At 35.9% G+C, this 23,152-nt stretch overlaps 3 protein-coding genes across 3 annotated transcripts in view; all 3 read left to right on the top strand.

Annotated features, from left to right (window-relative positions):
- The window catches only part of LOC101898463 (unconventional myosin IC), a 121,331-nt gene that overhangs the window by 45,263 nt on the left and 52,916 nt on the right, over positions 1 to 23,152 (top strand). The gene's annotated exons all lie outside the window — the stretch shown is intronic.
- LOC109614463 (uncharacterized) lies at positions 2,991 to 3,779 on the top strand. Its single transcript, XM_020039979.2, has 2 exons — positions 2,991 to 3,099; positions 3,186 to 3,779. Exons 1-2 carry the CDS (start codon positions 3,066 to 3,068, stop codon positions 3,740 to 3,742), a joined length of 591 nt encoding a protein of 196 aa, XP_019895538.1. The 5' UTR covers positions 2,991 to 3,065; the 3' UTR covers positions 3,743 to 3,779.
- On the top strand, positions 12,025 to 12,660 carry LOC105262554 (uncharacterized). Its single transcript, XM_011297956.3, has 2 exons — positions 12,025 to 12,133; positions 12,208 to 12,660. The coding sequence occupies exons 1-2, from the start codon at positions 12,103 to 12,105 to the stop codon at positions 12,615 to 12,617; spliced, it is 441 nt and encodes a 146-aa protein (XP_011296258.1). The 5' UTR covers positions 12,025 to 12,102; the 3' UTR covers positions 12,618 to 12,660.

The following is a 23,152-nucleotide window of genomic DNA, read 5'->3' as shown; positions in this document are numbered from 1 at the left end:
ACGTCATGTCTTAGGATTAATAAAACAAAACGCATTTAAAGAGACTTGTTCGAATTTATTTGCATAATAATAATAACATTGATGAATAACACAATAAAAGATATAATGTTTTTTGATATTTCTGAAATATACCCAAACCATATATTTGTTTAATATATTTGGAAGAAAAATGCACACAATAAAAAAGATCATGTTTGTATACCCTCCACCATACATAGTATGGCTAATTTCGTTTGTAATTCATCGAAATAATAACAAAGTATATACAGGGTGAGATGAACAAACTGCAACCAATTTCAGACTGCTGTCATTTCTAAGTCACTCGTCCGACAGCTGATAAAATTATTCCAGCGACAGCTCATTATATTGTTTACAAGCGTACAAAAGCATTTTGGTAAAAATTTTCCAGAAAAAAAGTTATCCGTGATGGAATTCAAGTGTGATTTCTTTATATTTGGCTGGAGCTCTCCAGTATTTCAATGTGAATAAATCTTTTGTGTCTCATGATACTGGTAGCGTAGCCCGACGTCAGGGAAGTGGACGAAGAGAAAACAGCAACATCAGCAGAAATGGTTCGAAAAGTAAAGAAGCGACTTGATCGAAACCCGCGTCGTAGTGGCCGAAAAATGGCTCGTGAACTGAACATATCACAATATTCCATTCGCAAATATTGAAAAATGAGCTCGAGAGAGCTAAAGAGTTGCTTCGCTTGGCCGAAAGTTGTGAACTGCCGAATTTGGGTTTCTCCGATGAGAAAACATTCGTTGTCCAGCAGTTTGTAAACCAGCGTTCGAAAATAAACAGTATGGTACTGTACCATATTGTTATGTACCGTTCCGAGGTGGAGTGGTACACTGAGATAATGTACCGTACCCGAACACAACACCTTAAAAAAATATTTTAGTGATACTGTAGCGGAACACAACGATGATAGTAGTGTACCGCAGTCGGAACGCTAAAAAATAGTACTGTACCGCAGTCGGAACACTAAAAGATCGTAGTGTACCGGGGTCGGAGCACTACAAAGTGTACCGGTGCACTACCACTAAATTTTTTTTAGTAATACTGTACCGGTACGATACACTATGTTGTGTACTGATTATTTTCGAACGCTCGTATTAATCGACCGTGGAATCAGAATAAATGCCGAATATTATTGCGAAAATATTCTGGAGGGTATGGTAACAAATTAAGGTTTATCGCTTCATTTCCAGCGCACCATTCCCACCAAAATCTTCGGATACCAATCCGTTGGACTATTGTGTCTAGAGTATTTTTGAAAGCAAGGTTGGCACTAAAAAATACCAAAGTTTCGATCACTTCGAGCAAGCGTTTCGCCGGGAATGGTTGGAAGCCAGTAGAGTTGGAATCCTAAAGTTTTTTAAAAAAAAATTGGTATATTTGTATTTAGGCGAACCGATATTGGTGGAATTCTGAAATTCGTACTAATGTGTACTAAATGGTACTATTTGCATTTTGGTGAACCTATAGGGCTGGAATCCTGAAATTAGTAAATGCGATTTCTAGTGGATTTTTTGATGCAGGTTCTTATGGAAATTTGAACTTATGTGTACCAAACGATACTAAATTTAAAACAAATTGTAATTTTGGTGAACCAGTAGAGTTGGAATGTTGAAATTTCGAAATAAGATTTTTATGGGATTGTATGATTGAGGTATGGAAGTAGTTTTGAAAATTTGGAGTGTAGGATTGGGGTATGTCGAAAGTTTTGGAAATTCATACTTATGGGTACTAAATTTGATACAAATTGGATTTGTGTGCAGCGATTAGGCTGGAATCCTGAAATTTGAAATTAGGATTACTGTTGAAGTGTAGAATTGAGGTATGCACTAAACGGTACCAAATGGTACAATTTGGATATGGGCGAACCGATAGTTATGGAATCCTAAAATTAAGAATTAAAATTACTGTTGAATTATGTAGGAACTTTTAGATTTTCGTACTTATGTGTACTAAATGGTACTCGATTTGGTACAAATTGGATTTGGTTGAACCTATAGAACTGCAGTCTTGAAATTTGGAATTATTTTTTAGGAAGAGGTATTACAAGAGTACAAAAGGTAATAAATGGTATAACATTTAGTACTGATTGTACGGGTAGAGTTTGGTTTTTGGATTTTGTTGTTTGAGTCAGAATTTGTGTGTAGTGTTGAGACATGGAGGTGGTTTTGGAAATACGTAAGGTTGATGTGCGATAGGTACTAAAGGGTACTAAAATATGGTATTAAGTGAAGGAATAGAGCTGAAATTTGAAATAGATGTCACTGTTTTGTGTATGTGGCTAAGATATGGAGATGGTTTTGGAAATGAGTACTATAATTGTACGAAAAGTACTATGTGGTATTAAATTGGGTATTGGGTGAAGAAAAATAGCTGAAATCCTGAAATTTGATATAGATGTCACTGTTTTGTGTATGTGGCTAAGATATGGAGATGGTTTTGGAAATGTGTACTATAATTTTCGAAAAGTGAAGAGATGGGGCTGAAATCCTTAAAATTGATATTGAGGTCTATGTTTGTATCTGGTCTCTAAAATTGATATTGAGGTCTTTGTTGGTATTTGGAATTGAGATATGGAATTGGTTTTGGAAATTGTATTAACGCCTTTACGGAGTTTCAGTTTCAAATGTTATTTGATCCCCCTCTTTTTTATTAAACCTACCCACTCACCATTTGATTACCTGAAATACTAAGAATGTTTTATTAAACGAAATTTAACGCACACAAGAAAAATTTTTAAAGCCATAATAAACGTGGGCAAACCTCTATAATGGCGACTATTTTAAATTAATAGAAAAAACATAGAAAAACTCAGGCGTTCTTTGTGCCCGTGGGTATAACGAATCATCTCAGCTGCTAATGGGAAAATTTACATATTATTCTAAAGAAAAATCTAACTTTCACCTCTCTTCGAACAAGTTCTCAACGAAGAAAAAAAAAAAGAATATAAACCTTTACGACCAGTGGTAGGAGAAGGGGCAGCCTATAAAAACTCAAGCAATTTGAAAATATCGCTTCATAGTTATGAAAATACTCGTGTCAAGATGAAGTGTCAACTACTTCAGGGGTTATTTCTGGGTATGTTTGGTGTTTACATTAGCTCTTTGAATTTGATTTGAAATTTATATTTGAAATCTTAATTGTATTATTTGAATCGTTTTAAGCTTTTATGCTGGGACAAGCAGTTGCTATGATTATGGTCAATACGGGTGGAGTACATGATACTAACAAATTCAGTTCTGAATCAACGGCTCCAGCAAGTGCCCCTGCTACAACGACAGCTAGTGGGACAACTACAACAACAACTGGCGGAATAACACCAGCAGATATCTCAAGTCTTTTATCCATCCTTGGACCTTTATTAACATCCCTCAATGCATTACCATCAACAGGGTTGTCTGCAACACCCTTCAACATTCAGTCTCCTGCACCATTTGGCTGGCCTGGAACCACTAGATTTGGTGGAGGTCTAGGTGGTGGTTCATCGTTGACACCCAACCTATTTGCACCCTCGACATCAAATTTGCGTGATATAACGGATCTGGTAACCACCATTTACACTGTCAATAATAATAACAATGCCCGTTTCAATCAGGTCCTGCCACAATATAACCCCTATGAATATAGGGAGTATTACACTCCACCAGTAGTTCAGTATACCCCTCAAAAATTTCTTTATGATCAGACGATGTTTCCCAATTACCAATTGAATTTTAGATAATGAATTTAAATAAAAAGAAATAGATTTGTATACAAAATATTATTATTGATCTAATCAACAGGGTTTGGACTAAGCTATGTATCGTCGTTGCCATATTTAAATGATCCATACCTAATGTTTTGGCTTCATATGACTTTTTGATAACAGGTTTCCGGTAGGTTCATTCTAAGCTTTTGTTGTTGTTGTCTGATTTCATTTAGAAGACAAAAGTGACATTGTATGTATGTCAGTGGGTCTAGAGTGGGCATATGAAAACATTGGAACATTGGAATAATTAGTGTCAAAGGTGACCAATTCGAACAAATCTAAACTTATTCTAAAATTTGATGCTATTTCCGACATTTTTCGCTTTCATTCAATAAAATTAAAAAAAAGTAAAAATTATTGCTATTGACTTTGTTGCAGTTTTTTTATCGCACCCTGTATGGTTAAAAACTTTGTTAAACGAGATTATAGGAAGTCAAAGGTAGTATCAAGGGAAAATGTGATATAAATAATGAAAAGACACACTTTGGCACACCAAACTTACCGAAAACCAGCTCCATTTTTGTCAAGATTATTTTTTCAAGCTATTAAGTGTGTGTTTTTAAAATATTTAAGCTTATATAGGTCGTCGACCTTCCACGTGATGCTAATGTGCATTCGACCTTAACTTGTTTAAAGAAAAGGGGAAAACTTAGGTTATATTTAGATTTAAAAATGAACAAAAAATTTAAAAAAAATGTAAATTACCGCATTAGTAGCTAAGAGTTTTCCAAGCCATTGAATGAAAACAAAGACAATGGGACAGATGACATTTGGTTTTTTAGATTATATTTAAATGTTGCCCGTTATGACAAGAGGTCAACTTGACACTCCGCACGTAGTGCCAACCTTGCTTTCCAAAATACTCCAGACACAATAGTCCAACGGATTGGTATCCGGAGATTTTAGTGGCCATTGGTGCTGGAAATGAAATGAGGAACCTCATTTTGTAACCATTCTTGTATGGCACGTTCTGAGTCCTGTGGGAATGTCCAAGGTATGCGGCCAAATGTTTGCGTGCCCAAGGCTTTAATGCACCCTCCAGATTATTTTCGCGATAATATTCGGCATTTATTTTGATTAATACGAGCGGAGAGCGACTGTTATGGCGGCCCACACCATCACCATGGCCAGCGCTTGAGTTCTGGTGGCCAACCGAAGGTGCACATTTTCAACTGACCTCCTTAGCAAGTAAACACGATCATTTTGTTTGTTTATAAACTCTGCTGGACAACGAATGTTTTCACATCGGAGAAAACCAAATTCGTCGGTTCACCACTTTCGGCCAAGCGAAGCAACTCTTTAGCTCTTTTGAGTCAAATTTCTGTCTATTTCTGTTGCGGTGTAAGATCTTGCACTTTTTGGAATTTCAATGGCTTTATCCCGAACTCATTTTTTAATATTTGCCGAATCGAATATTGCGATATGTTCAGCTCACGAGCCATTTTTCGGCCACTGCGATGCGGGTTTCGATCAAGTCGCTTCTTTACTTTTCGAACCATTTCTGCTGATGTTGCTGTTTTCTTCCGTCCACTTCCTTGACGTCGGGCAACGATACCAGTATCACGGTAACGAGCGATGGTACGAGACACAAAAGATTTATTCACATTTAAATGTTGGAGTGCTCTAACGATAGCCACTTGTCGTTTTCCAGCCAAATAAATGAAATCACACTATCACGCTTGAATTCCATCACGAAAAACTGGTTTTTCTGGAAAATTCTCACCAAAATGCTTTCGTACTCTTGTAAACAACACAATGAGCTGTCACTGGAATAATTTTAACAGCTGTCGGACGAGTGACTTAGAAATGACAGCAGTCTGACGTTGGTTGCAGTTTTTTCATCTCACCCTGTACATCGGTTCGCGTTTAGATGTAGCCCGCATGTATTTCAATTTTGTGGTAATTTGAGAATTTCGGTTCCAATTTTCAATTTAATTAGCTGCAGTTAAATATTGCGGGTTCTTTTTGTGCATAATTTTTTATAATTATTTTTTCATTTAAGGAATTTTGTTTGAGAGCGTTTAGATAAAAATGTCATCATGAGAATTTATTGCTTATTCCGGATTTATTCAACCAGATTTACCCGCAATGAGTTCAAAAGTACGAGTCAGTTTTGCCGACAGATGTATACCCTCAGCCTAAGTCCGTTTGATAAAATATATTTTGACTTGTTTTATGTTTATTCAGAAAACGAGTTCTTTCTCAGTACATTACCCCCTGGAAGAGTTTTATCTATATAGGTCCAGAATATCCTATATCCCCCATATAACGGTACCTCACTATATTCGGTATTTTGATGATTTAAGCTACATTTTTCAATGGTATTGTCTAAAAATTCATACTAGAAGTTATTTCTAAGCACTTTATATCCTGGAAAAGAAAAGTCTATATAGGTCCACGATATCGTATATCCCACATACAACAATACCCCCCAATATTCGATATTTTGACGATTTTAGGGACATTATTCACCGGAGTTGTTTCAAATTTCGTATTTAGAATTCGTAATGGGTACTATAGCCTATGGCAAAAAAAAAAATGCGTATGCAGGCCCACGTCTGCATATAACCCCGATAAACGGTACCTCCCAATATTCGGTGTTTTAACGATTTTTGGTACAATATTCACCGAAATTGTTTGAAATTTTGTATTTGAAGTTCCTAATAGGCACTAGAGCCTGTGACAGAAAATTGTCTGTGCCGCGCCAGGTCTTCGTACAGCCCCGATATAACGGTACATCCCTATATACCGGATTTTTTTTTTTTCAAGTTTCGTATTTGAATATTGTAATAGCTTCTGACAAAAGTTGCCTATGCAAGTCCATGTCCTCGTATAGACCCCAATATAAAGGCTATATTCGGTTTTTTTAATACTGTAACAGAATTTTTAACGGATTTTATTTATTTGATAATTTCCAAATTCATCCCAAATGGTGGAGGGTATTCAAAGTTCGTTCCGGCCGAACTTACTACGTTTTTACTTGTTAATAATATAATATTTACATTATCCGTATGAAATATTTTTTTTTTTTTCAAAAATATCCGAATGATGTCATAAATCAAAGGATAAGTTCCTAAATTTGAGCAGTAGTAATAAAACCAACATTAAATATCTTAATAATTTAATGGTTATTTTTATTTTAAAGTCCTGGATAATAAAGTTGTGGAGAGTAGCGAACAGGAACTGGAGGGGCAGCAGGAACACCATAGCGGGTAGTAGTTCCACCTTTGTTTGCATTAATCAGATCAACAATTATTTTTATTATCTCCTGTAACTCTTTTTCTTTTTGCGCAGATGATTTAGTTGTCGTGGCGGGTGCTGCTGTTGTAGTGGGTGCTGTAGTTGGAGCAGCTGTTGGAGCAGTTGCTGGTGGAGTTTGGGGAGTGGGTTGACCTGGCTGCGAATTTCCATAATTGTATTTGTCGTAATAGCCATTACCACCAGCACCACCATAATTTCCATAATTGTATTTGTTGTAAGAACCATAACCACCAGTGCCAGTACCAAAACCACCTCCACCACCACCAAAAAGACCCAACTTATTGAAGAAAAATGTCCTGTCATCGGTATATGGTAGTGGAGGACTGTATGTACCACCTACTGGATAATTTACAGGTCCCGGAGGTGGATACAGATATGGAGCTGCTTCCGAAAACACACATCTCGTGGTCAGCAGAATCAATGGCAACGTACACAGCAATAATCGATACGACATCTTCCCAGTTTAGTTAACGGTGACTGAATGACATGTCAATTTCTAATCTACCAAAGCTTTTATACCCAAATAAATTCGATCACTCACCGCCTAATGCACACATGAGGAAAATCAAAAGACCAATAAAAGTCTATTTTATGATAATTTATTGACCATCCGCCAAGAAACTCATTTGAAAACTAGAGGAGATTACGTTGGGAAAATACAATTAAATATCTTCGATCTCTTCGCATTATGATGTTGCAACGCCGAAAATGATATGAATACCACCGACACAATAGGTTCACTCACAGTGCAATACAATAATGCATTTTTACATTAAATTTGGTAATCGGCTGGCTTGGAAGTGGGACCTTATAACAGGGCCATGTTGTGAAGCATAAAACTTTTTCCGATGTGAAAGTGTTTGGTGAAAAAGATGTAAACGAATGTGCATATTGAAAAAGTAATTAAAGTGGAATAAAAGACTTTTAAAAAAATCTGTGTTTTTACCAAATTTGAAATCCTGAGGCGATATAAATGATTTGTGCTGAAAGTCGATATTCTAATTTTGTGAGGCACAGAGAATATGTTGTTAAGTCTGCTGATGATTATGGACAGTATCTTAAAAATGTTTCGATACTAACATCAAATTTGCGAAAAAAAAATTAATAAAAACCCAGTAAAAAAGCAGTTCGGCCGAACTTTAAATATCCTCCACCATTTGGAACGAATTTGGAAATTTTCATATAAATAATATTCGCCAAAAATTCTGTCAAAATCTTAAAAATACCGAATATAGCCGTTATATTGGGGTCTATACGAAGACGTGGACCTGTATAGGCAACTTTTGTCATAAGCTATTACAATATTGAAATACGAAACTTGAAAAAAATCCGTAGCTAAAATCATCAAAATACCGAATATAGGGAGGTACTGATATATGGGGCTTGTACGAAGGCCTGGTCCTGCATAGGCAATTTTCTGTCATAGACTCTAGTTCCCATTACGAACTCTAAATACGAAATTGGAAACAACTCCGGTGAACGATGTCGCTAAAATTATCAAAATACTGAATATTGGGATGTACAATTATATGGAGGCTATACGAAGACCGTTGGATGTGGGCCAAACGCTATCTTGAAGTTATATAGATATTTCTCTTCCAGGGAGTAAAGTGCTTGGAAAGAACTTCTAGCATGGATTTTTAGACAATTCCATCGGAAAATGATGCTAAAATCATCAACATACCGATTTTATAGGGGGAACCGTTATATTGGGGAAAACGATATCGTGGACCTATATAGACAATGAAGTACTCAGTAAGAACTCCTTGTGTGGATTTTCAGGCAATTGCATTGGAAAATGTCGCTAAAATCATTAAAATACCGAATATCGGGTGGTTCCGTTGTATGGGGCTATACGATATCGAAGACCGATATCCCATCTTCGAACTTGACCTGTCTGTAGCCAAAAGACTGATCTGTGCAAAAATTTAGCTTCCGATAAATCGTCTTAGAATTTTATGCTGATTTCGAATATATACTTTGTTATGTTTAAAATGATTATTTCGATGAGTTACAAAAAAAAAAAAAAGTAAAAAAGTATCAGTCGGTTTTGCCGACAGATGTATACCCTCAGCCTCAGGTATTGGTCCAATCTCCACCATCTTTATAACGGATCTTGTGTTGGTGTAAATATTGAGATGTACCAAGTCTGAATGGAATCGGATTTTAATTTTGCGTTTTCTGAGACTCATGGATATTGAAAATTTTGACTCTTTGTTTGTTCCGGAAGGAGTTGACCGATATATCCCATCTTCACACCAGACCTTGGGTTGATAAAAATATTGTGATATGTGTAATTTGAAGGCAATCGGTCTCTTACATCACATTTTATAAGAGTTATATTTATTCAAAATGTTCCCCCTTTGTGGGGGAGGTGAACCGATATTGTCCATTTTCGCACCTGGCAGAGCGCTGATGCAAATATTAGATTTTGTAAATTTGGAGCAAAATCTGATCATTTTTTTTCCCTTTCTGTGTAGTAAAATATTTTTTTTTTTGAAAATGTCGACGTTTAGTGGGAGAGATACTAGAAGGAGTGAACCGATTATGCCCATCTTCGAACTAAATATAAGTTTGATAAAAAATATTACGATTTACCAAGTTTGGACCAAATCGGATACTGTTTTCGAGAATATAAAAACAAATAAAATCTGAATGAAAATCCCCTTCCTTAATAAGCATTCAATCGGTCTCTGTCAACAATTCTGACGATGATGACTTCATCGGGATATCCTAAATGTTTAATTGTGAATTCAAATCGTCAAATTGATGTATATTTGTACGAACTGATCGATTTTGTTGATCCATTTTTGTGACTCATCATCGTCTTCATGCCTTAGGTTTGCTACAAAAATCAACGCAAGTAAAGAGACTCGTCATCGCGTTCATATTCGAATGTATTTGCATATTAATTAAGCTGACGAGAAATAATAATCTCTTCATTATGCCTGGAATTTGTACACACACAGTTTTATTTATTAAATAAATATTGAAAAGAATGGTGATAAACATATATGCCGTATAACTGTTAACAAAGGAGAACTCATAGCAGAAGGAAGAAACCGAAAACGTCTATATGTCAACGCTTATGAACTTTGATACAAATGCCAAAAATATTAAAAAATTAATTTGTGGCTAATTATGGCTATAGCTCCCATATATATATGTTTCATGCGATTTAGGGTTTTAAGTTCTTTAAGTTTAAGGGTTTAAAAACTGCAACCATCTTCAGACTGCTGTCATTTCTAAGCCACTCATCCGACAGCTGCTTAAATTTCAAGCGTAAAATAGCATTTCGGTGAGAATTTTCTAGAAATAAAGTTATTCGTGATGGAATTCAAGCGTGATATTGTGATTTCTTTATATTTGGCTGGAAAACCACAAGTGGCTATCGTTAGAGTACTCCAGCATTTAAATGTGAATAAATCCATCGCTCGTTACCGTGATACTGGTAGCGTAGCCCGACATCAAGGAAATGGATGGAAGAAAATGGTTCGAACAGAAAAGAAGCGACTTGATTGAAGCCCGTGTCGCAGTGGCAAAATGGCTCGTGAGCTGAACATATCGCAATATTCCATTCGGCAAATATTGAAAAATGAGCTCGGGGTAAAGTCATTGAAATTCCAAAAAGTGAAAGAACCTACACCGCAACAGAAAGAAAATAGACTCAAAAGAGCTAAAGAGTTGCTTCGCTTGGCTGAAAGTGGTGAACTGCCGAATTTGGTTTTTTCCGATGAGAAAACATTCGTTGAACAGAACTCAAGCGCCGACCATGGTGTGGGCCGCCATAACAGCCGATGGTCGCTCTCCGCTCGTATTAATCGACCGTGGCTGAATATTATCGCGAAAATATTTTGGAGGGTGTTGATACACTTGGGCACGCACTAAGCACCTTCGCACTCAGCACGAGCCACCTAGGAATGGTTACAAAATGAGTTTCCTCGCTTCATTTCCAGCGCACAATGGCCACCAATATCTCTGGATACCAATCCGTTGGACTATTGTGTCTGGAGTATTTTTGAAAGCAAGGTCGGCACTAAAACATACCAAAGTGTCGATCATCTCAAGCAAGCGCTTCGCCGGGATTGGGCCAAAATTCAGCAATTCGAACAATTCTAAACTTATTCTAAAATTTGATGTTATTTCCAACATTTTTTGCTCTCATTCGATAAAATTAAAAAAAATGTAAAAATTATGGTGTTTGACTTTGTTGCATTTTTTTATCTCACCCTGTACAGCAATGTTATTTGGTTCATAATTGGTATGATCTATTTGACATAAATTCCTTATATAAACTTTTTTGTTGTGTGAGCTCTACTAAATACGCATAGTGGGGTAGGGTATCATATAGTCGGCCCCGCCCGACTTTTGACCATTCCTTACTGGTTTCAATTATTTCAAGGCTAAAATATTTGACCTTATTTTCAAAAAAGTAGTCAAATTACAAGGAAAAATCACGGAAGGAATAGACTGCGCCTCTGACATCTCTTCTTATGATATGTTACCAAATATGCCATGCCAGAATGCCAAGCTGCTCACATACCCCCACCTTCAGTATTTTGTTTATTAAACTGTTAGATGATTCTGCCAGTTCGAATTTGATGTTTTGTTTTTATGACTACATGACGCCAATGTTGGCTTTGGGGCAACACATTAAAAGATGCACTTCTGATGTGTGGAAATCTACCCATCCAGAAAGAGAACACCGGTTATTCGAAAGAACAATGCGGGTTGTCCATAAATATAACAGCGAATACAGCATTTTTTCTTTGGATCAATAATAAAATTAACATATTTTCTTCTGGAAAAATCTATCAATGGAAAGGGAGAACACCGATCATTTGGAGAAAAAATGTGGGATGGCCATAAAGATGGCCGGATTAAACACTACATCTTTTGTAAATGAACACGAATGGAAATGAAAATTTACATATTCTGAAAGGAAATCTTTAAATCTCTTTAATGAAGTTTCTCAAAGTGAAAACTATGTCCCTCATCTGCCTTGGTTTCGATATAAAAACCAAAAGAATTTGAAAATACGGTTTCATTGTCAAAACACAAGTCTTCGCAAGATGAGGTATCGGTTGCTGGTTTTATTTTTGGGTATATATTCGTGTAAAAAAAACACTAAAAAAATATTTTTCTATTCACTTGTATTTTATTGTAAACAATTTCAGCAACCATACTGGGCCAGGTGTGTTCTACAATTCTATTGAATACTGGCGGAATACATCAACACAGCAGTAATGCCTACAATACGCAAGGGTCCAAACAAATACCAACAAATCCAATTACAGAAAAACCAGCCATAACTATTCCTACTTTAAAACCTGCCATTAAAAATGCCGTCGAGCCTGATGGATCTGCTTATTTAATGCAATTGATCGGACAACTTGTGGGCAGTGCTATTTACAATAGACAAGTGGCAAATGATGCCTATGAATATGGTGTTTATGATCCCTATGCATGGCCAAATTACGAGTATCCAGCGCAAAATGACTTCGGCAATGCCTATTTGGAAACGCCACAGTATTTAAATTACTACGGATCCCCGTCCCCACTTCCATATCCATATGCAATTTTATAAAGAAAAAATCGTAAAAAAATATAATTTTGAAATCTGAACACTATCCATGGAGTTTATTATTATATATGGCCATGGCCTTGCAACCTCTCCAAGAGGTACAGTGAAATTTGAACATCGAAGAACATAAAAAGTGTGATTTATGAGGTCTGTCTGGTTACCACAGACAGCTCTTTTCCGCTCGTGTGAGAAACTTTGTTATTAAATTGCAGTTTTTACTAAATTGTATTAAAAATTGATGTCTAATCATGGATAAAATAGGGAAAACATAGCAAAAACTTTATTTGGAATATTTTAGAGAAATTAACACTTTATATCACTGGACATGAATGTCCTAAAATTTGTAATAATTGTTACTGGAAATATCCGAGAATGAATATGGGAGCTAATTTGACAAATTTATTATTGTAACCAAATTCCGCCACACATTCTAAATTTAAATGGAATCGGTCATACATATCGTGTTTGGTACATAACATACATAAGATCGGCCGAAAAATATATATAGGAGATATACCCAAACCTCAGCCGGTTTCAATATAATTTTTTTTTTGGTACCAAATCTCGGCTCTCTGCCCGAATTTCATTGGAATCGGACATACATATCATATTTGGGGCATCAAATAAATGAAATCGGCCGAAAATATACATGAGAGCTATATCCAAATCTCAACCGATTTCAATATTATTTGACAAGTTTTTATACCCTCCACCTTGGAAAGGAGGGTATATTAACTTTGGCATTCCGTTTGTAACATCCTTAAATATTCGTCGCAGACCCCATAAAGTATATATATTCATAATCAGCATAAAATTCTAAGTCGATTTAACGATGTCCGTCTGTCTGTCTGTCTGTCCGTCTGTTGAAATCACGATACAGCCCACATTATTTGACGTAGAGCGCCAAAATTTAGCAGAACAATTTGTATTGTGTCTAGGATGGTTGGTATTGAAAATGAGATATATCAGTCCACGTTCTGGTATAGTCCCCATATAACGGTACCTCCCGTTATTCGGTATTTTAATGATTTATGCCACATTTTTCATGGATTTGTCTGAAAATTGGTATTTGTAGGTCAAAACGGGTTCCAGCTCCGGTGGCAAAACATTGCATGTATGGGTTCACGTTTTGGTGTAGCCCCCATATAACGGAACCTCCCGATATTCGGTATTTCGATGGTTTTTGCCACATTTTTTCACTGATTTGTCTAAAAACTGGTATTTGTGGGTCATAATGTGTACTAGTTCGTGAGGCGAAACATTGTATGTATAGGTTCACGTTTTGATATAGTCCCCATATAACGGTACCTCCCAACATTCGGTATTTTGATGATTTTTGACACATTTTTTTAAGAATTTCTCTGAAAATTGGTAGTTGTAGATCATAATGGGTCCTAGTTCGTGTGGCGAGTCATTGTAATTATAGGTCCACGTTTTGGTACAGCCCCCATATAACGGTACCTCCCGATATTCGGTAATTTGATGATTTTTGCCACATTTTTTCACGGATTTGTCTGAAAATTGGTATTTGTAGGTCATAATGGGTTCTAGCTCCTTTGGCGAAACATTGTATGTGTAGGTCCACGATTTGGTATAGCCCCAATATAACGGTGTAGCCCTGCCGATATTCGGCATTTTAATGGTTTTTGCCACATTTCTTCTAATGTTTACTTACTTAGTATTAAAAGTTTGGCCCGGCCGAACTTAATGTTTTTTACTTGTTTTTTCTAATAAAATTCCGTCGCACATTTCAAATCTCATTGGAATCGAACATATACATCGTGTTTGGGGCATCAAACAAATGAAATCGGCCGAAAATATACATGGGGGCTATATCCAAATGATACTTTCAGGCGATGTTGAAGTATGCATACTTGAAAATCTGTGCAGCGATTTTCGAGTCCGTAAATTAAAAAAAAAAAAAAAACAAACATACAAACATTTCCCTCTTTTATAAATATAAAAGAAGAAGATATAAAAGGGAGCAATTCGATAGAGAAATTTTGACAGTTCTTTTAAGAGTTTGTAAATTCTTTCCCGACAATTTTCTTCCTGCAATCACTTGCAACTCTTATACTTCTTCCTTTCTTTTTGAATATTTGGTAAAAAGTTTTTGGCCGAGATTAAAAGCCAGCACCAAATGGAAGAAGCCTTAGGGTGAGAACACATAGAACAAGTTTTTTTACTGAAATCGGCTGGATTCTTCGCAAAATAACAAAGGAGGGTCAAAAGTCAGGCGGGGTCGTTATTTAGTAGAGCTCTCGCAACGAAAAAAATTATATTGAGAATTTATGTGAAGTAGATCATACCACAACTATGAACCTTATTTGAATGTGTATCAATTTGGAAACTATATCCAATTCTGAATCGATTTTCAACAAATTTGATGGAGGCTTTTGTACCTCTAGGATCAAATAACATTGTTATGTGGTGCATGATATGACTTCGATAATAATGTACATCTTATGTAACAATATTTATTGGAATATTTATAGATATACCGGACCGAATATCACCAAATGGAAAAATTCGATGGAATATGAAAAAAATGTATCCTATTTTGGCTGATATTACATATATGGTGAACAATATCCGTAAAATCGAATGAAGATGTATTTTGAAGGCAAATAAAAATGATTTATGCCAATCTAGATAAAATATGACAGGGGTATTTTCGAGCTGCATCTGATGTCCGATATCAAATATCATTGTTGAGGATTGTATATTACGCATGTGAAGGACTTTAACACCAAATCGAGTGAGTGAGTGTGATATATGTGGGAGCTATAGCTATATCTAAACCGATTTTCACCAAAATTTGAAGTACTTGCTTCTAGACTGAATTCAGTCGGAAATGCCAAAATGCAGTTCATTTGGGCTGATTTTAGCCATCTGGTGTACAATAAACCTGATATCTGATAAAGATATAAGGGAGCTATATATAAAACTGATCACAACTCGATTAGATTTGATAGAGGTATCTTTGAGCTCTATAAGTTATATAGTACCAAATATCATTCTTGTGGAGTGCATAATACGCATATGAGGGACTTAAAACCCCAAATCAGATGAAACATATAAATGGGAGCTATGGCTATATCTGATGCGATTTTCTACAAATTTGATGTACTTACTTCTAGACTTCATTCGGTCGGATGTGCCAAAGTTCAGGTCATTTGCCAGATATTGGCCATTTAGTGCACAATTAACCCGACATCGGTTGAAGATATATATGTGTGCTATATCTAAATTTGAACCGATTCTCACCAATTTCAATAGGTTGCGTCCTTGGGCCAAACAAATATTGTTTGGAAAATTTCATCTCAGTCGGATATTAAATGCGATCTGCATTTTGTTCACAAAAATACATGGACAAACGGACGGACGGATGGACGTATAGACGCACTGACATGCATAACTCGACTCAGAAAGTGATTCTATGAAGATCCTCAAAAGTAACTATGGATCTATCTCGCTCCCTTCTCCCAGTTACAAACAAATGTATAAAAAGATCTCTTGGCGAAAAATTTCAGTATGGATTCAAAAATGATACGCCACCTGTCCAAAATATTGAAAATTATGCAAAAACTAAAACAGTGTTGTTGTATAAAATTAATTCTTTTTTTTTATTCAAAATATTAAATGGAGATAAGAAGATGGTAATTGCAATTTTGAGAATATGAAAATATCGAAGCTGGTGATGGCGGCATGGGATAAATATTTTATCTCCGATCTGAGACACTATTTCCTCGAATGAGTTCTGTGAGATCGCTTAGTTTTTGTTGTTGGAGACCATTTATGTGTTTTTGTTGTAACCAGAATAATTGTCCTTTCTCTGGCCTTTATTCATAAACAATGACCCTTCGGAAGGTGGTGGTGGTGCATAATAACCGTGAGATATCGGATAACTGTATCTATTAACTGGTGCGCTATAAGCCGGTGCCGGAGGTGGAGAATAATACATGGAGCCTGGTGGTGGATAATAGTATGCTGGAGCAGGAACTGGATGTTGTGCCTCATAAACAATTGTTTTTGCTGTTGCACCTTTAATTGCTTCAAGTATAGCCTTTATAATCGGCAACAATTCTTGCAGTTTTTCTTCTTTTTCGGCAGCAGATGGCTTAGTTGGGGTGGTAGTGGGAGCTGCTGTTGCGGGTGTTGGTGGTGTTGTAGTTGTCGTCGCAGTAGTGGTGGGTGGAGTTGGCGGTGTTTGGTTATTGGGATAATCTGGTCGTTGGTACTTATTCATAATATGATGCAAAAGTATTCGATCTTCACTAGTGGTGTTGGAGGAGTTTTCCAACTGGTCAATTTTTTCGACTTTAACAATTTCTTTGGAAAATACAGAGCTTGTGGTTATCACAAGCAAAGACAAGGTGCACCACAATTTTCGCCACGACATGTTCCCAGTTTAGTTGGTGGCGACCAAAATGAATAGAACTCAAAATTGACATCTTCTTTTAAATACTACACTGGGCTGTCTGAAGAATATAGGTAAGACCATGCCACACAGTTGTCGGGTTATTGTAGCAATAAAATATTTTTTTAATGACCATTTTATTGTCATCCGTTGCATCAATGGCTGTGGTGATTAGAATACCTGCTGTCGCTTGTGACCACTTTAATGCTGCATTTAGAAATCAGAATAAGACAGCAACATTCGGATTTGGTTCTTTGTTTCATTTAAATTTGAATATTTTTCGGAAAACAAGTTCCCATACGACGTTACACGTATATATTAACGTTAGTTTTTAAGTGGCAAGAATCATCCCATCCCATGTACGATAACCCAATATGACGTATAGTACAAAATATTGTTCGATAAAAGTCCAGAAAATGAAAGTGTGTAAAATGAGAAATTTTTACACTTGAGCTACTTAGAGGTTGCAAAATCTGACTGAAAAAATTTACCCAGTAAGAATTATCCAGTTTTCAAAAATGTTCTTCATTTAGCCACTAAAATTACATCTAATGTGCCTGATGAGCTGGTTAACCAATGTGAAACGAGTCCCTAGATTTCAATTTTCAACACTCTCTCTTTAGGTTTACACTGAATTCGCTCAGATGTACCAAAATTCAGGTCATTTCGGCATATATTAGCCATTTGATGCACAATTAACCCGAAATCGGTTAAAAATATATATCGGTGCTCTTAGCCGATCTCCATAAAATTTGGCAAAGGTATTTCCGAGCTCTATAAGATATCTGCTACCAAAAATTATTGCTGTCGATTGCATGTTACGAATGTGAGGAACTTAAACACCAAATCGGATGAAACATATTTATGGGAGCTATAGCTATATCTAAACCGATTTTCACCAAACTTGATGTACTTCCTTTTAGACTGAATTCGGTCGGATGTGCCAAGATTCAGGTAATTCCGACTGGTATAGGCAATTTGGAGCACAATTAACCTGAAATCGGTAGAAGATGTTAATCGAATTACATTTGACAGAGGTATTTTCGAGCAGTATCTGATGCCCGGTATCAAATATTATTGTTGTGCATATTATGCATGTGAGGGACTTTAACACCAAATCGGATGAAACATATGTATGGGAGCTATAGCTATATCTGAACCGATTTTCACCAAATTTAATGTACTTTCTTCTAGATTGAATTCGATTGGATGTGCCCAAATTCAGGCCGTTTGGACTGATATTGGCCATTTAGTGCACAATTAACCCGAAATCAGTTGAAGATGGGAGCTATATCCAAATCTGAACTGATCTTGAAAAAATTTGTTTCAGAACTGATTCTGATATCTGGTATCAAATATCATTGTTGTCGAATGCATGTTACGAATGTGAGGGACTTAAACACCAAATCGGATGAAACATATATATGGCAGCTATAGCTATATCTGAACCAATTGTAACCAAATTTGAAGTATTAGTTTCTAGGATGAATTCAGTCGTAATTGCCAAAATTCAGTCAATTTGAGCTGATATTAGCCATTTGGTGCACAATAAACCTTATATAGGATATGGATATATATGGGAGCTATATCCTAATCTGAAACGATCTTGATAAAATTTGACAGAGGTATTTTCGAGCAATATCTGATGTCCGGTACTAAATATCATACTTGTGGAGTGCATAAAACGCATGTGAGGGACTAAACACCAAATCGGATGAAATATATATGGGAGCTAAAGCTATATCTGAACCGATTTCCTCCAAATTTGATGTAATTACTTCTAGACTAAATTCGGTGGGATGTACCAAAATCCATGTTATTAGGACTTATATTGGCCATTTTGTGCACAATTAAACCGAAATCGGTTGAAGATATATGGGAGCTATATCTAAATCTGATCCGATAATAACCAATTTCAATAGGGTTCGTCCTTGGGCCAAACAAATATTGTTTGGAAAATTCAACCTGAATTTTGTTCACAAGAATACATGGATGGACGGACGGACGGACCGACATGCATAAATCGTCTCAGAAAGTGATTCTATGAATCTTGCTTCCTTCTCCCTGTTACAAACTAATGCACAAAGACATAATACCCTTGCCACTACGAGGTGTAGGGTATAACGATAGAAATCCATTGTTAAAAATAGAAGTTCCGCGCGTTTAAAGAAGAAACTCGTTTTTTATATTTACCGTTATAAAGTTAATTTCAAAATGACCCACAAAAATCAAAGGCATATTCGTCATCTGCGCGCACCAGGGCACCAGAATTGGAATATTAGAAGAAAGGTGATTTTTTTTGTTTGAAGATTTGTATCACCGTTTAATAGTTGTTACAAACAACTTGTTATGGATAGTTCGGTAGGGTTTCATTAATTCGCCCGCTCGACTTTTCTTGTCCTTTTGTCTACTGATCTCTTTTATTGTTTCTCCCATTTTATGATAATTTGATGGCTGACCATTGGAAAAACTATTTTGAATATTTGTGCTATAAAATACACGTGTCTGATGGATTTTTCACATACGAGCAATTTAGGTTGCACGTGTATTTTATATTTTTGAACTATCAAATCTAATTTGAATATTCCAGCATTTAAGTTACACGCGTCTGATGCACTTTTCAACCTAGTTTAGGTTGCACGTGTCTTCTATTTTTGGGCATCTCTGTCATAATCTCAGACTTTTCCCGGCATTAATGTTTTGTGTTGCATAATCAATTTTTTATAATAATATTACCAGACGCGCCGAGTTACATGTTGCATTCTGCGCTGTCCACGTCTTTCGATGCCTTCTTTTAGAGTTTAGTTTTCAAATGTCTTATCTGTTGTAGAAACACATAATTGAAATTAATAAGTAATAAAAAATATTTGGTAAAATAATTAAAAAAATACTAATACACATACTAATTACTGAAATGTTTACTTTTCATAAGCCAGCATTAGTTCGCGGTAACCCATTTTCCTTTTGACCGTTGTTTGCTATATCGTCGTGACTTTCCCAATATTTTGACTTGCCTCGCCTACCAAAATAATAATGTTCTGGCAAAAATATATAGACACTTTAAATGAGACCAAGTAGACCAAACAGCACCTTTTCTAGGTAATATTCAATGCAGACAAAAATAATTTTTAGAAACTGCCTAGAGCAAATAATTGGGATGCGGATACATTTAAGCGTTATTTTTACTGGTTTATATTATCGGCTGGCTTATTCGTAAAAGAGCTCAGTGTGAAAATAGATTAATTATAGACCGGTATTGAACTAAATCAACCTAAGGTCCGTTACGATAAATTCCGAATTTAACTACCCAAGACACACACCACGAATTTAACATTGAAAATGACATAGCTATGTTAGCGTTAACAGAGCTACATACAAATTGTTTTGTCCTTAAAATTATTGATTTTTAATTACTTTTCGTATAAAAAGGCCAACAAAATGCATTATATAATCATAATTAATTTATGTTCCAAAGATTGTAAAGCTACAGACAAACATTAACTCGTAGCACAATATTATGTGGCAGGACAAGTTTACCCCCGACTGTACCTTCCAGGACAACTCTGCCGGTACAATATGGGTACCTACGGAAAGCATTGACATTAAGAAAATTATAGAAGGTTCCGGTCGATTCCGAGGTATATGGTCATTTCTGGAGATATCCTTGGAACAGGATAGCTCCATTGGCCAATTTTATCTTCATAACTTTTAGGGGTTACAAAAAAAAATCAGATTGATTAGTTGCATAGCAACATTTTTGTCTAACCTTCCCATACATTACGAAAAATAAGTTCAAACAAGTGAAAAATCAGCAAAGTTCGGCAGGGGCGAACTTTTAATACCCACCACCATTCTGAGGGATATTGTAACAATTTCAAAAAAAAAAAAAAAAAAAAAAAAAAAAAAAAATCGTCGAAAAATACCACATGAAAACCGTTATATAGGGGCTTTACGAAGACGTAATTCATAGGGTGTAGTACCGATATCGAACCTCAAATACGAAATTTGAAACAATTACGTTGAACAATGTCGCTAATATCCTCAAAATATCGAATAAAGGGAGGAACCATTATATGTGGGCTTTATGATACCGTGGACCTATATAGAGAATTCTCTTCCAAGGGGGTAAAGTACTACGAAGGATCTCCTTGTGGGGATTTTGAGATAATTCCATTGAACAACGTGGTTAAAATCATCAAAATACCGAATATCGAAAGGTTCTGTTATACGGGCGATATACGATATCCTGGACCTATATAGAGAATTCCCTTCCAAGTGGGTAAAGTACTCAAAAGGAACTCCTTTTGTGGATTTTTACACAATTCCATTGAAAAATGTGGCTAAAATCATTAAAATACTGAATATAGGGAGGTACCGTCATATGGGGGATATACGATATCGTGAACCTATACAGGCAATTTTCTTTCAGGGGTTAAAGTACTCAAAAGGAACTCCTTGTGCAGAATTTTATACAATTCCATGGAAAAACACTGTATATCGGGAGGTACCGATATAGCCCATCTTCGAACTTTACCTGCCTGCAAACAAAAAACTGATCTGTGCAAAATTTTATCTTCCTATCCAAAATGGTTTGACTCTAGCGTGACAAGAACAAGGCTAAATCGTCTTAGAATTTTATGCTGATCAAGAATATATACACTTTGTTAGGTCTAAAATTACTATTTCGATGAGTTACAAATGGAATGACGAACTTAATATTCCCTGCATACTGTGTATGGTGAAGGCGTAACTTTTTCTTTTTTCCATCTTAATAAGAAATTGTTGTTTGGCTTATTTACCTGATTACATTCTCCACTTCAATTGACATTCCAACACATGTCAATTTCTATCTTGGCTTAATGACAAAATGCAAAAAAACAAAACCTAAGAATCAAAACGGCCAACATGCCAAAATGTCTCATACTTCTATCGAGCAAACATTTTTTTCGCAATTTCTTTTCATTTTTGATTTCAATCATTTCAATGTTCGGTTCGTCCATTCATTGTAATGCCATCGAACCAGCCAACACAAAAAAACACACCGCTAAGAGCACGTTCAAGTTCTGTTCGATTAAATGTGTCCGTTCCTTTATAAGTGTGAGACTTCAATTTCGCGACAAACAAACTGAGTGGACAAACAAATGGTAGAAGGTAAAGCTGGATAAATATATGGTATTGTGGTGGTGGCGGTGTCATGCCATGATTTCAACTGCTTTCTAAACAAGTCAGAGTCTATGCGGCCAGTTGTCTTATAAGCGGAAAAAAATACAACAAAAACATATGTCTAAATTACTTCCTGGCCTGGTCGAATACAGTCAGCTAAACCGGCTTTGCATGGCAGAAGAACAGAAGAAATTTTGAAGTAGCTTCACTGGGTCAGTGGAATGGAAATAACGTCGCCCATTGACATATCGATAAGCTTTGTTTAGAAGTTTGAGTAAATGGTATGTAAATGGAAGACAAACAAACACAACAAACATTTTATTTTTTGTTTGTCAAGGTTAAACATGTTTGTGCTGCCACTTTTAAGAGTTGCCTGTGGCTTGCTCTAGGAATAGGAAAATTGCACTGTACAACACAAAAATAATTACTGTGGAGCTAAAAATTGAAGAAACATGTATCGGCGTTTTAAAAGTTTACATCGCAAAGTAACCTAAATAAAAGGGGCAATTTCCCCTTCTTCCACATTTTTGGAAATTTTTGGATAAAGATCTCTTGGAATCTTAACATTTTCGGTGTATAATCTTCGGTAATATTACTGATACCACATTCTAATGATTATTTTTTCTTTAGATGCTTTGTAGGAGTATTTTGCATAGACTAACATCAACTCAGCTTTAACCCTAACCGGTGTTCTTAATATTTATGAAATTCTGGCGTTCAGGTTACATTACGACTTTTGATGTCTTCTGGAACCTATGGTAAAATTTTATGACAAATAATTCTGCCATGCCGTGTAAAGGGAATTTTAATCATATTTTGAAAAAGGACCCAAAGAACCCTTCTCTTAATGTAAAGATTCTATAGTATCTTAGTCCTAAAATTTCCAAAAATATAGAAGAGGTGGGAACTTGGTTTCTTCGGAGGTAGGTAACCTTACGATAAAAGGTATTTCTTT

The sequence above is a fragment of the Musca domestica genome, unplaced genomic scaffold (assembly GCF_030504385.1).
Source record: "Musca domestica strain aabys unplaced genomic scaffold, Musca_domestica.polishedcontigs.V.1.1 29, whole genome shotgun sequence".
NCBI lineage: Eukaryota > Metazoa > Arthropoda > Insecta > Diptera > Muscidae > Musca > Musca domestica.
This window is presented reverse-complemented; position numbering and strand designations above follow the sequence as displayed.

Excerpts from the sequence above, each read along its gene's own strand:
- LOC105262554 (XM_011297956.3), top strand. The coding sequence starts at position 12,103 with ATGAGGTATCGGTTGCTGGTTTTATTTTTGG. Across the intron at positions 12,134-12,207 it reads GTTGCTGGTTTTATTTTTGG|CAACCATACTGGGCCAGGTG; the intron begins GTATATATTCGT and ends AAACAATTTCAG.
- LOC109614463 (XM_020039979.2), top strand. The coding sequence starts at position 3,066 with ATGAAGTGTCAACTACTTCAGGGGTTATTTCTGG. Across the intron at positions 3,100-3,185 it reads ACTTCAGGGGTTATTTCTGG|CTTTTATGCTGGGACAAGCA; the intron begins GTATGTTTGGTG and ends AATCGTTTTAAG.